Source organism: Neodiprion lecontei, chromosome 6, assembly GCF_021901455.1.
Source record: "Neodiprion lecontei isolate iyNeoLeco1 chromosome 6, iyNeoLeco1.1, whole genome shotgun sequence".
Taxonomy (NCBI): domain Eukaryota; kingdom Metazoa; phylum Arthropoda; class Insecta; order Hymenoptera; family Diprionidae; genus Neodiprion; species Neodiprion lecontei.
In genome coordinates, this window is record NC_060265.1 from 1,200,233 (window position 1) to 1,215,344 (window position 15,112).

The 15,112-nt window shown below is 43.0% G+C and overlaps 1 protein-coding gene across 1 annotated transcript; it reads left to right on the top strand.

Annotated features, from left to right (window-relative positions):
- The first annotated feature begins 341 nt into the window (after positions 1-341).
- On the top strand, positions 342-12,634 carry LOC107228225 (protein krueppel-like). The gene is made up of 3 exons (XM_015669610.2): positions 342-1,537; positions 3,671-4,361; positions 4,555-12,634. The coding sequence occupies exons 1-3, from the start codon at positions 1,498-1,500 to the stop codon at positions 5,333-5,335; spliced, it is 1,512 nt and encodes a 503-aa protein (XP_015525096.1). The 5' UTR covers positions 342-1,497; the 3' UTR covers positions 5,336-12,634.
- Positions 12,635-15,112: the final 2,478 nt, after the last annotated feature.

Consider the following 15,112-nt stretch of genomic DNA (forward strand, 5'->3'; position numbering starts at 1 on the left):
CTCGTCGAAGCGACCGCCGCGAAAGAAACGCGCGCATCGTGAAACGCGGCGGAAGAATCGGAAGAATCAGAAGCGTCGGCAACAGCAGCAGCAGCAGCGCCCTTCGTGCGGGGATGTTGTTTGCCCATGAGGGATGAATTCGTCGGAGGGGTGGAAAACCGGAGGAGGAAGAGGAGGATGCGCGGAAAACAGAGAAGGGCGGCGAAGGACGAAGGGCAGCGGAGGGGGAGGCCGTCGGTGGAGGTGGTGGGGGTCGCGCCGAGGGTTGGGGTGGGGGCTGTTTGACTACAGCGAGCGCGAGGCGACTGTCAGTTAGTATTGGGTTAGGTCAGCCCGAGGGAACATCGTCGTCCGTAGAGTAGTTGTTGTTCGTGACTCGACTTCTCGAGACGCATTCGTGTACACGATGAAAATATTTGGGGAAAATCGGACAAGGGAATAAAAAAATTTTCCGAGTATATCAATAACAATAACGGATATCGATAAAGGCGAAACAAAATTCAAATTAATTTATAACCATGTAAACTAAACTAAAAAAAAAGAAAAAATAAACGAAGTACGGACGTTCAATATTTACGGATAAATAAAATGTGCTAAACCAATCTAATACTGAAACAAAAAAATACACACATGTTTTTTTTTTTTTTTGTCATGCTAACGATAATATACTATACGCAAGGAACACGAGAAGCAAAAGAGGAAATTCGACGAATTTCAATTGGGCGATTTTGATGAGAAGAGCGACCGAAGATGGTCGGGAATTTTAAAGATTGATAAAAATAAATACATAAATAAAAGAGACGAATCGTCGGACCTGATGCAACGTTACCAAAACTGACCAGTCACACTACCTCAGACATACATTAACCATTTGTTGTAGACTGATTATTAATTATTGATACTTTGACGGTAATTAGTTCGTTTCACTTAAAAAAGTTATCGCGAGCACGTTGAAACCCGATGAGGAATAATGTAACAACGAAGTACGGTGGGAGCGTTACGTGTACAGAGTGCAACAACAACGAGAACCGATAACTGTTTCAATTTAACGAGAAAAACGTCGGTGTAACAAGCCCGAGTACACACGTACATTATATCACGATACATTGTGCATAGGACAATGTACAAACTATATCCGCAACTCGACAGTTCCTTGAAAACGCTGATTATTTGAGACTTACGTGTTTTCGTTTCCTACGTACGATAAATAATATATTATATAAATATTTATAAATATAGAATATATATATATATATATATACAGATACCAGACACACCCCCACACACACACACGCCCACATACACGTAATACCTCGTTGGATGATAAACCGTGTAAAGGAAGAACAAGAAGGAATAAGCGAAAATAAAACCAGGGACCGGTGAAGTGCAACAAATCGTATTATTATTCTGTGTGATACCCGAGGCTCGCACTTGGGCTACTCGAGTGGATGGAGTGGAAAAGTGAGAAGGAGACAACACGTCGTCACGTCGCGTAGAATGGCATTATCTTATCTTCAGGAGGCACAGATCAACGCAGGTAGGAGCAAGGACTCTTGGAAATTATCTATCCATTTCCCGCGATTCCTCCCGCTGTTTCAGAATACTTCGCATGGATTCCTCTGTTTTCCCCGCCCCCAAGATTCCCATTTTCCTTCCCTCCCCTACCGCTTTTTTTCCTGCGGTTGCCGTCGGCCAAACTCACGATCCGTTGCGAATTGCCGGCGCACGAATTTCCGGGTATCTTTTTTTCTTACACGGGGTTAGGAGGAGTTTTTTCACGATCCTTACTCCCGAGCGATACACGTTGCTAATTATTTTTCATCGAGCCAATTGATCGTATCAACGTTGGAAAACTGCCTGCGCAATTCAAAAGAAGAGAGATTTCGATATTTGTGTGCAGAAGTAACGATCCACGCAGGGCTGCGGAATCAATTGATGAAATTAAGCGGAAAGAACCGTCGTCGGGAGATCGAGACGTTATAAAATCACCAAGAATGAAATCGGTACAGGTGTTTGATTATAACAGCTTACATAATGTGATAAATTGTTCTACATCTTGCTGAATTCTGCGTCAATTCTACAAGTAAAAGATCAAAAAGAAAGAAAGAAAAGTATCCATCCTTCCCGGAATCAAGGGTGAGGTATAATTAAAAGATGGCAGGTTTCGTTGTTGCAGGTAAAAAAGGCAAAGGAAATGGAACAAAATTCTGAAAGAAATACTTGAGTCCTGGAAAGAAAGAGTGATAGAGGAGAGAGAGAGAGAGAGAGAGAGAGGGAGAGGAAAACGAAGCATGGAAAGGTAAAAAAAAAAAAATTGCACAAGACCAATTAGGGAAAGGATGCACTGCAGGACGCGAGACAGAGGGTTTAACCGTGGGGTAAAATCCGTACTTATACATCCAGACGTGGGAGGGAAAATGTGAGGGTGAACGAGAGGGCGGGTCGAAACTCGTGTTGCCGGGAAACGCCGTTTGTAAGCTTCAGGAGTCGCGCGTTCTCGCGGGCAAAAGCACCCAGCGAGGTGGGTGGGAGGGGTCTTCGCCCTCTCCCCCTCCTCATCCCCCCATCGCCCTATCGCTCTCCGCTCTTCACCCTTATTGATTCAACGAGCCTCATTACGCGGCCCTAAGCACCACATTAATTAACGCTCGCCAGGGCAAACATGGCTGCCCGCCTAATTCACGATCCAAACAGTCGCACGCTTTGCAAGCGGTGTCGAAGTGTCTTTTTGCGCGCGATTTGAAAATTGATGCCTCGCGTCAATCGATCGATCAATCGATGAATCGTCAACCGCGTTCCTGCTTCGCCGGCTACCTACGAGGATACATTTCATCGGTTTCTCTTCGTTCTTTCCGTCCTGCCTCTTCTTTCTTCCGACGGCATATTGTGGATCTGTCTCGCGAATCGAGATGAAATATCCTCGGTGCCGCGTAGCGATCGGGGTTGGTTAGAGGTTCCAAGGCGCGACGTCACCCCCGGCGAATTTCCACCCTCAAGACACCGAACGATATCGGGCGAAACGTTCGCCGAACGAGAGACGACGCCGACGAAGAGGCGAATAATTACTCGTATACGTATCACCGGAAAATATCTGCGGCTTTTTCGAGAATCGTGTTTCTGAGATAACGAAGGGTGACTGCTTCTTCGCGACTGATCTAATTCCGCATGCCTTACTCAACATTTGACGAGTATAAATAAACCATCCGTCTCTATCTGAAATATTCGCGGGCAGGATAGTGGGAATTGGCCGCACGTAAGTGCGCGAGTAGCCGAGTCGGTGGCCTCGAATAGAGGCGGCGCGTCGCGACGCGCTGGTGTGAATAGTTGCGTCGGATGAATGAACGTAGGGCGCACACACGCGACTGGGTGAATGGGAGTTCTACTACTCCTCCCGTATTCTCGCGGTTCCCTCCCCCACCTCCATCTCCTCCTCCTCCTCCTCCTCCTCCTCTTGCTCCTCAGCCCTGTGCAGACCACGTGTGAGTGACGTGTGTGTTGTGACGCGGCGCGCCGCGACGCCGTTCCCTCTCCCTCCCCTCCGTGCGTCGAGACGCGGCAACGAGGTTCGACCTCCTCCCGCGTCGTCCTCTCCGACGCTTTGCGATGTATCGGGATGATCGTGCAACACGCGCCTTTCTGACCTCCGCTACTTTTTCTTACTCCTTTCCAGGACTCCTGACCGGCCAGCACCTCGACATGAAACAGGACTCGGATAAGCAGCCGATGTCTCCGCCGTTAAACAACAACAACACAAACAACAACAACAACAACACGACATCCTCGATGTTCCCGGGGATGGGAGCGGCGGCGGCGGCGGCCAGTCTTTCCATGCTTACGCCGCAGCAGCTTTTGGCCGCGAGTCAAACCGCGGCTCTTATGGCCGCCGGCATTCCGGTTTCGCTGCACGCGACCCTGGCCGCGAGTCCCTCTCTCTATCGTCACCACCAGACGCTTTTCGGTGGCTGGGCACCTCCCGCGGCTTCCTCGCCTCCCTCGCCCCTCCACCACCCCCAGGGGCCCGTTTCGCCGGCCCTAAGCGCCAAGTCCGCGGCCCGCCGGACGGCCAACAACAACAACAACAACGTCGTCAGCAGCAGCGCGGACCGCGTAACGAAGAAAGGCCAGCCGGCGAAGAGGCGGGCCGCCAGAAGCAAGCCGGAGGCGGCCGCTCTTTCCGTCGACGGCTCGGCGCCTCTCAGTCCTCCGACGTCGATAAGTCCCGAGGCCAGCAAGGACACCAGGGACAAGGTCTTCACCTGCGGCGTATGCTCGAGGTCCTTCGGCTACAAGCACGTCCTGCAGAACCACGAGCGAACTCACACGGGGGAGAAACCATTCGAGTGTCTCGAGTGCCATAAGAGGTGAGTTACGCTTCGTTTCGTTGCCTCGGTTTCGAGTTCGATAATCGAAAACGACCACTCGTCGCACACTCGGCGATGCACTCGGGCTTTGACGGTAGGCGCAACAACGAGCGACAGTTTATTATACTCGTTCTCCGTGATAACGATCGACCGTCTCGGTTTCTCTGACCAGCTCGTTCCTTACCTGTTACAGATTCACGAGGGACCACCACCTCAAGACCCACATGCGTCTGCACACGGGTGAAAAACCGTACCACTGCAGCCACTGCGACCGTCAATTCGTTCAGGTCGCGAACCTGCGTCGGCACCTCCGAGTGCACACGGGAGAGCGTCCGTACGCCTGCGAGCTCTGCGCCTCCAAGTTCAGCGACTCGAATCAGCTGAAGGCCCATCTCCTTGTTCACAAGGGTGAGAAGCCGTTCCTCTGCGAGCACTGCCAGATGAGATTCAGACGGAGGCATCACCTCATGCACCACAAGTGCGTAAGCGGCGTTGTAAGGTCCCAGCCTCCGTCGCTCGCCAGCGACGACCTCGACGAGGAGATCGACATCGACATAGACGTTGAGATCGAGGAACCGGAAGCTACGCCGCAGCGGAAATCGGCCGCGACTCCGGCCCGCCGGCCCGCCCTCCACCACCAACAACTACCGACCCCGGTGGTGGACACGTCGGTTCCGATGCCGTTGAACCTCTCGGGGGTACAGATTGGGATACCGGAGCAGACGGAGCCGGAGGATCTCTCGATGTCGACGGGCCTCCACCGGCCCCATTCCCACTCTCACAGCAGCGGCGACTCGCCCCTGAGTCGGAGCCCCAGCAGCGACACTCCCCACGACGACGACGAGGAGGAACTAGACGTCTCCGAGGCGAGTCCCAGCACCCTGTTCCTTCGTCAGAACCGGCAGTTCAGAGATCACCATCACCTCCCCGGTTCTATGGCTAGTTCCGGTGCCGGCGTCGGAAAAGGTTCCTAGTGCCGATCCAATTACTAAACGACCAAACGGGGGTACGTAGTTTCACCTACGTCGCTACGCGATTCGCTTATTATACCGTTACGGGGTCATTCGAATATCACACGTCGAGCTCTAAGGCGGTGACGCTTCGCGTTCTTTTTTTGTTTATTTATTTATTTTTCTTTCTTTTTATCCATATTTATTTGTTTTTTGATCCTACAGTCAAATTGTCCGTCGTATTATTAACAGATTTTGAATCGTATTATATAAGGAGGTGCGAGAACGAAGTAGACCGCGTCGCTTCGAGAGGGGAAGTAAAATAACTGCGGGGCGATGTGTTATGCGGGGGAGGGGGGCTTAAATGGCGGACAACGGCGTCACGTAATGTTTGGATGGCCCCTGTAAAACAATTGTGTCAAAATTCGCCTCTGCGATCTACGAACGCTGTGCACTTTCTTTTACACTTTCAACGATTAAAGTTGTACACTTTATAACATTAAAAGTAAAAAAAAAAAAAAAATTCCCCTCGGTTATGTTTTGTTTAAATCATTTCATTGTTTCACTTGTAATATGCGTATCATATTAACGAGTTTACCGCGTTGATTGAATTTCCATTTCTTTTCTATCTCTCTTTCTTTCTCACTCTCTCTCTCTCTAACTCTATTTACTTTCATTTTCTTATCCTTTGATGCGTTTTTTATCTTTCCTTGCCGTCGATCCTAAGTCTACGACTTAATACCATAAACTACAATGCGCAATACCTGAAATATTATGTATCGAATACAAATAGCCACACACTCCTTACACCGGTTCACAGTCACTATAATAATAATAATAATAACTGTTAAGAGGCTTCATATTATATCTATTTTTATTATCACCCTATTATTATTATTATTATTATTATTATTATTATTATTATTATTATTATTATTATTATTGCCGTCATAATTATTATTATTATTACTATCAACAACATTATTACCGATACTATACTGGTACCACCATCTCGCGAGTAACTGACAAAAACTATACAAGTGTAACGCTATACATATTCTATATGTTAGAGCCGATTTAATAATGTGTATGAATTATATACGTAATTTCGTATAACTGAACTACCAATCCCTAATTCAGGGACAGACGTTCCGTATATATTAGAATATTACGAGTATATATATATATGTACACATTATACATACGTAGAGGCGCGTAACTCGCGTGAAAAGTATGTGACTTTATTCTGAACGGCTATATATTATTGGAGTACGTGTAGTTAGTTGGCCAGAGCCTGATGTACATAGGTATGTATATACGAGACGCGTGTATATTTATATATATATAAACATATATAAATATATATATATATACATATGTACACACACACACACACCCACACCCACGTAGTTGTTGTATAGCTAGTTGGCTGAGTGTTTGATCTCGTTTCGATGTTAAATATGTGCGTGTCTGCTTGTGTGCGTGGGAAGAGAGAAATGAGCGAATTCAGAGAGAGAGGAAGAGAGAGAGAGAGAGTGAGTGAGAGAGATAGTGATAGCGCGGAAAACGGTTGGAGAATGTCTAACGGGATAGTATAATAATGAGGGAAGTGGAATGACGATAGGTATGGAAAAAAAATATTTAGAAGGGGGAGACCGAGATGAATAAGTATATAGGAAAGAAGGAATGAATGTTCTGGTATACAAGTTCCTCTGACAGTAAAAGTAGCGAGGGACGAAGGACGGCTGATCGACGTTCCTCCGTTCTTATCGAACAAGAAACAAAACAAAGAAATGATTCAAAATTAACTTGAACAAAAAATCCAAAAAAATCCAAAAAAAAAAAATTAAATCAAAAATTTCGACAAAACGAAAAAAAAAACAAAAAAAACGACAAAACAATCGAAACGATCCTCGTCGGCGTTTTAGCGATTTATGATATTATAATATATATATGTATATATATACATATGGTAGTTGCCACAATTTGGGATTTGTATTGACTGATAAGAATTTTTTTTGTCTGTGTCGTCCGACTGTCGCTGCTTTGTGTTACACTATATCATTACTACTATTGTCATTATTATTATTATTATATTATATATAAATGTATAGTATTAATATCTTTATTTATAATTATTTTATTTTATATTATTATTATTATTATTATTATTATTTGCCTGGCTAGCGTGCCGTGTTGTTATATGTACGATTCCTAACATTGTATGTGTATAAAAGAATAACGTGAATAGAAAAACAAGAACCTGTTGAAATACATGTACATATATTTGAAATCGACCATTATTATTTTATTTTTTTACTACACATCGCACTGTTCGTCATGTACATATATGCATACGCGTATAATATTTTATTCGATGTAAGAAAATTCAGTCCGAAATCAGATTTTGACACGTGATTTTCGATCGTTTGTTTCTCTCGGTTCTACGTGGCGAAATGGAAACTCATTCGTATTTTGATTCTCGTTCATCTACGCGTCGATTCCGCACCGTTTTGCATATATAAATATATACAATGCGAAAATCTCGTCGAATTATCGAGTCCCCGGGCGTTTGAAAATGCAAACGAACGTTCGTTCGGTTTCTACTGCGAGGCTATATCCCACCGACCATACGGATCATTTCGATTCAAGGTCAAACGCGGGTCATTGTGTTGCGCAAACAGGTAGATTTCTAACGTTTCTTACACCGTACGCGTCTCGCCCCCACCGGTTTTAGAACTACCGACTCGACCGTCGGTTGCACTCCGGTGATTTATGCATACCGAGGCACCCGGGACATGCAAATTTCCGTCAAAGCCAAACTGCCAACTACGAGGTCACGCCGCGCCGCTCTCATTTTTCCCGTCGTTCCTGTTGATCCTCGGCAGATCCTTCGCCCGGGCGCCGCACAAAGGACGTTTCGGTTAGTGCGAGTATCGCGTTTGGAATGCTCAGGAGCAGTACCCGTTTGCCCACCTCAGCCATAATGTTCTTTCATTTTCGAGCTCCCGCGTATCGCGATGCGCCGCAGGTAGAAAAAGTATACTTTCCCGCGAAACGCCGAATCCGGGGATTCAAATTCGCACTCCGCAACATTGAGAGGGAAAAAATCTCCCCCGCCTCGATGCACCTTTTCAACCACCCTCGAGGACCTTCGCGTTATATACCCCTGAAACGAAACACAATAACGCGTGTGTCTCGCTCGCGCCTGCGCCCAAAAACTCGTACCTATTTCGACTCGGTTCATCGGTCGCGATCAAGATCCTCATCCCTTTACGCCAGGATAATCCTTGCTCGAGTCGCAGCGATTGTAAAAAAATTTCTTCTCCTTTCTTTCCTCTTTTTCATCTCTTTCCGCTCCGCACACTCGATTCGCAGATCTCCGGTAGACGAAGAACCGAAGGCACTCGCCGCACCTCGGCTGATCTCATTTTCCGCAAACCGTTTCTGTATTCCGAAACTTTCACTCCATGCATGCTGCGCCGGAAAACCTCGCAGCATCTCCGCAGGGCGCCAAGATTTCACTCATTTTTCACGACTCTGACGTCGGCAGAGAAACGGAAAGCTGCCGCCTCTCGTCTCGGGTCTTTCGTATTCCCCGTTTTCTCAGCTTCGGTTCTCGTCCAGCCTCGACGGCTCTCGCACATGTTGCGGTGTTTGAAAAAAATTTCTATTTCCCTCCGACCGGGCGACTCGACTTTCCGAATGAAATGAGAGATCGGCAAACGCGTTTCAAAGCTTTTGGGAACCGATACATTTTTCAATCGAATAAATCGTCAAAACGTCAACCGCGTCAAAATTTCGTTTACTTTTTCTTTCCGTATCGCACACAACGCACGTACAGATACATCGCACAGGCACACGCAAGTTAGCCGGTAATTAATTTGCCAGCGAGGCGAGATGGGTCGACAGCAGTCACAGGCCTGCACGGAAAAAAAATTTAACGTACATGGATTATTCATCTGTTGTTCGGTGAATATATGGACAGGATTTTTTTTTCAACTAAAATCTCCGTTAATTGTGGCACATCTACCTAAAGATATTGAAACTCTTACTATCGGTTTTCTAACTCTTGTTTTCTCGGATTTGTAGATCTTGACGCGTTTGCTTTAACTCGAAAAAAGCTACAAAGAAATTGCTGTCCACGTATTCGTCACAGATGTAAAATCTAACATATTTTTTGTTCCGTGTGACCATGGGGATCAGAAGCATCGCGACCCCGTGCGATCGTAATATTTCTAGGGTTGTAGCCCGGCACCCTGCGGGTATTAATTGGAACTGCGGACCCTTCACGGTCGTATGAAATGAATTTATCACGTGATAGGCCTATGCAGGGTATACCTTGCATTATATAACCCGACGTTGCGTATAATATGCATAACAATTATTTCGAGTAACAGGAGTATAATAGCGACGGCGGCATCGCTTTTTCGGTACATGTAACAACTAACGAATTACTTGTTAGTCCAAAGTTTTCTCAGGAATTGGGTGAAACCGGTTTTTCGTCATCTGTTTGTTTCTTTCTTTGTATTTGTTGTTTTGTTCGTTTCGTTGGTGTTTCTTTTTTGTTTCTCTTTTTTTCTTCGTTTTTTTTTTTTTTTTATTTTTTTTATTTTTCTCGTTACGTACCGAAAACGAAACGGTTGCACATGGTGATTGTGTGTTTGGATTCGATTTTGTGTGGTACATGTGGTGTAGGTTGAATTGCAAATTACAGTGATAAGTTTCCCATGTTATACTATAGCTATATAACATAAGTATAATGGTATAATAGCGTATGCGCGCAGAATAGAGTATCGACTAAACTGGTAGGGAAAATAGCAAGAGGCCAAGAAATTGATAGAGAAAAAAGGGGGAAACAATGCCAAACAATAGTATTACCAAAAATCGCATTGTTATACGTAGGTATAATAATAATAATATGTTAGTTGAACGACTAGTCTAGACTCTATTCTATACGTCGAATGTTATATTTATTTCTCACCTTATTATTAATATTATTATTATTATCATCGTCATCATCATTACATACAAGTCATTATGCAGGTATACACGTAATTATTGAAGCTGCGTTGTGAAAAAGACTTGAATGTTTTACGGACTCGGTTTTATATTCGCACGGTATAACGTAACGACTGATTTTAAAATTTGCCTCAACTAGAGATACACTTATGATTATATTATAACTGACTACCTATACACGCGTTACATTACGTTACATTATGTATGCGCGTAAGAAGCTTGAGAAGAAGAAGAAGAAGAAGAAACAAGCAAAGAATCGCAAATTTCCTATAACGCAAAGTTGATTTCCTCGAGTCACGCGATAACTGATGTACGTATAACTACTGAAACTATAATATTATACCTATAACGTAACTGATAAACAATGATTCCTATTTTTTAATACGCAGTTATTATTATCACAACTTGTCGTACCGTATCGTCGGATTCGTTATTCGTACAGTTTTCACGGACGGGTTACAAGACATTAAACCGCATGTATCATATTATTGTATAATCAAGTTCAAAGTTGAAATGAAAAAAGAAAACGAGAAGAATGAATAGCCAAATGATGTTAATATTATTACTTTTATTATTATTATTATTATTATTACTATTACTACTACTACTATTATTATTATCGGTATTGTTTTTATTGCTGTTGGCTTCTGATCTTAAATACCATGTGTATATATATAATATATATATATATATATGTATTTGTGTCAAATAGCTGGTAGGTCGATAATTATAAGTAGATTATTATTATTATTATCATTATAATTACCATGCTGGGATAAAAATACTGCATCGCTGAAATTTCAAAATTTTTGTCATAATCTGTCATTTAGAAATCATACGAACCGCCGTATGTTTTGATTAGGTGCAACGAAAGAAATACAAAAAAAAAACGAAGAAACAAACGACAGCGATGAAATTCTTGATGGTTAAATTAGATTCTTGTATAGGTCTGATTAAATTTAGATTAAATCATGCATTCGGGAACTAGGTCCCGCAACGATCTCGGTGACGCATATACTTCATTGCATAATCTACGTATGGTATATATAAAGTGGTATATAACTAGGCGTTAGGGTAAATAGTCTTAGCAATTTTGTACAGATATCTCGAGATATATCCTGTATAGAGTATTATATCTATATGTACGTACAGTAATGTCAATTAATAGGTTCCCAGTGGCTCAGTTTTTTTTTTTTTTAATACATCTAGAAAAAAACTGAAACGAGTTTCTTTACTAAGTAAATTTCATGTGCCAATGACTCGCGACCCAAATGACAGGACAGAGAAACGATGCGTTTGATCATAGAAACGTAAAATTTTCATTGAAAATAAGCTTGTTTCAGTTTTGATTCCACAAAAATAGCGAGCCAGTGAAAACCCATTGCTGTACATTATTGTACATAATCGTTCGTATGTATAAATGTTATAGATGATTAATCGCCCGAATTTGAACACGTACGAAACGCTGACTATTTTACACGCAAAACCGATAAGTTAAACGCGTTGTGTGTACAATGCATACGATGTCGAAGCCTCATTAATCATCGAACAATATGTTAACTATTGATTTCAATAACGCAATCCTCAGTTCCTAAATCGAAGGTGAAGAATTGATAGTATTCTCAGTTGGACTTGGCAATTTTTTCATTTATTGCCGGTAAAACTAAAAGGAGCAACGATCAGTCGACGCTACAGTTGTTGAATATCGATTCATACTAATTGTCATTTGATATTTTGAACTGTCATTTTTTCGCATCGGAATTTAGTAGAGTCAGTCATTATTTCTCGGTCGTCTTCCCAATAAATGAAGAAACAATAACTAAATGCAAATGAATAATTAACGCTTCTCGAATCTGTTCAAATTCTCGCAAGCAACGAGACACGGTACAAAATCAGACCTTATGATAAATAACAAACTAAATTAACGATAATATGTTTCTATAAAATAATAATGAATAATAATATCTGCAACCTACTACTACTACTACTACTACTACTACTACTACTAATACTACAAATCCTATGATACATATACATATACTTTATAGCAAAAGTTACCACCGGTCAAAATATTTCCTCTCACCGTTGTTGAAAAGAGAAGTGAAAAACAAACGTTATGATCGAGTTTTAAAAGGTTGCAACAGAGAAATCAAAATCACAGGCATTGAGAGCGATTTATTGGACTCGCGTGGTTACTGACGGTGTATACTACTAATGAACATGACGCTACCTCACATAAAAAAAAAAACACACCTAAGATATCTCAACCACAAGACTGATTTTAATTAGTATTCCTATAGATGATAGAATGCAAAGTAATAATAAATAATAGAAATAAATGAAACTATAGTATAAAAATTTTATTCATATAATAATAAAAATAATAGTAATAATAATAATCATAATCGTAACAAATAATAATAACGATAATAGCGAAGTAAAGAAGGGGAAAGAGAAAGAAAAATTGAAGAAAAAATTTGACGGGAAAAAAATGAAAACAGAATAATTAAATAAATATATATACATATACGATAGAGACCATTTTATATAAGTAATATTTAATAATCGTTGTGTAACAAACTTTAAACTCTGAGATAAGGAAGCCGTATATATGTATATATATAATAAATAGATATATGTAATGGTAAATATGCATTAATATATTATTACGACGGTGTAAAATCATATACCTATACTATATATTATTATTATTATTATTATTATTATATACGAAAAACGAGAAAACTTATTACTGTAACATACGTTTTGCAATGCATACATATATGTATATGTATATATAATATTATGTTACATATACATGTATACATACACACACATATATATATATATATATTATACTCCCAGTCTTTGCAACTTCGTGTAAAACATTAACAGTTATTGAATGTTTCATCGATTCATATATAATTGACCTGTCAAACTATTTTTATTATTAAAATTAACTGTTTAATCGTTGATATGTCGTTCAATGCATGTACAAATCCCTTTCATCCCATAAATACTTGGCCTCCTTACCCGGTGCAGAATTATCGCTGTGTACGATATGCAAAAGGTGCGGATACGCACGCCATGTATTGAAAATCGAGAGAATGTAGACGAAACGGGACGGTTTGAGCGTCGAGGTAAGAGCAAAAAAAAAATGTCAAACTTTGCGCAGCTCGTGAAAAGTTCGGAAAAATTCCCCCGAACAAAGGTGGCACAAATTTTCACCGATCATCCCACGTTGCGTCTTGTTCCCCGAAACGCAACTCGCAACTCCATGCAACAGCAGCAACAGCAGCGGCAGCATCGGCGTCAGAGAACTACACACTCGAACGAACGGACAGACGAATTTTCGTCGAGCAGCCACCCCCCATATCCCCCCCTGCGACCTGCATTCAGCTGCCCCCATTGAATAGAATTTTTCCAAAATCTAGGATTCCACACATCCGTAAGAGCCGGTTGAATCACGGGGGGCAGGGGAGGAGAGAGGGAGAAAGAGCGCGGAGGGAGATCTGGCACAGTGACACATTATCCCGTAATGTGGGGGCTTCGCGGCAGATGCAAGGAGTCAGGAACGGGACTTTGTCGAGGAAGAGGTGAAGTGGAATTCGGAAATTTTTCCCGAATCCTAGCTCGCCTCTCACCTCCAATTTCAGCAGAGTTTCCAAACTCTGGCTGCGACTCCTTAATCATCGATAGGTATTGCCGTGCTGAAAAAAGGGGGCTAGAGCCGTTTTCTTCGGATTTTTATCCCGACCTTTCGGCTGTGTGCCAACATGTCGAGAAACTTCTTCAAGCTCGAGAAGATAAAGAATCGCTTCGGAGGTAAGGCGAAGGGAGGAGGGCTTGGGCTCTATCTCTCTATCTCTTTCTCTCGCTCACCTTGGCGAAGCGGTCGAACGGTTTTTCGGGGGTTGTGGTGGAATCTTGCAAACTGGGTACAAACCAGCCTCTCCAAATCTCTCGGATCCTGTGCGTCACGAGTGTTTTCCTACCTGGACCACCGTTACCAGCGAGAAGATGAAAAGGAGAAGAAAGAAAAAAAAAAAAAAAAAAACAAAACTTCCAGGGAGGAATCTCGAAGTCCTCGTTTGCGCAACGATGAGAAAACACTTTCCAGATATAGGTGGTGCACCTACCTCCCCCTTCGCACGGTCAGACGTCCGAGCGGTACGTTCATCGATGCTCGATGGATCGATCCAAGATCGTAAACCCGCGTTGAAAAATTCACAACTATTTACGACTCTGACCAAAACCACATCAATTTCTCGATAACAATTTGTGACAAGAGCAATCTGCGACATCGGAGCTCGACTTTTACTCGAAACTTCTCAAACAACGTCGAAGTGAGTTGTATAATTTCTGGTTTCCGGACTACTGATCCAAACTCCAAACACCCTCGAATGTCAACCCATGCACTGTGGCGCGGGATGGGTGCAACGGATTCTGCAGGGCGAGGGGCCGGAGTGGTTCTCCGAACGGGCCCAGATTTCACGTAATTCTGGGTCTCGGGGTAAATAGTATCACATTTCTTGGCTGCATTCTGCCGCGCGATGCGTGCAGGAGCTGCAGTGCTGCAGTGCTGCACCGATGCATTGTCGTGGGTAAGGAAGGGGCACCCAGGGAGAAGCGGGGCCCGGCACGCGCTGCATCGCTATAAAGAAGTTTTTTTACCCGAAAGATAAAAAACACGGAGGAACCGAGGGGGCCGGGAAGACGCGTGGCGCGCACACGACGCCATTCATCCCGAATATACCCACCTCTTTTTATTGTGCCGGC

Excerpts from the sequence above, each read along its gene's own strand:
- LOC107228225 (XM_015669610.2), top strand. The coding sequence starts at position 1,498 with ATGGCATTATCTTATCTTCAGGAGGCACAGATCAACGCAG. Across the intron at positions 1,538-3,670 it reads GGAGGCACAGATCAACGCAG|GACTCCTGACCGGCCAGCAC; the intron begins GTAGGAGCAAGG and ends ACTCCTTTCCAG. Across the intron at positions 4,362-4,554 it reads TGTCTCGAGTGCCATAAGAG|ATTCACGAGGGACCACCACC; the intron begins GTGAGTTACGCT and ends TACCTGTTACAG.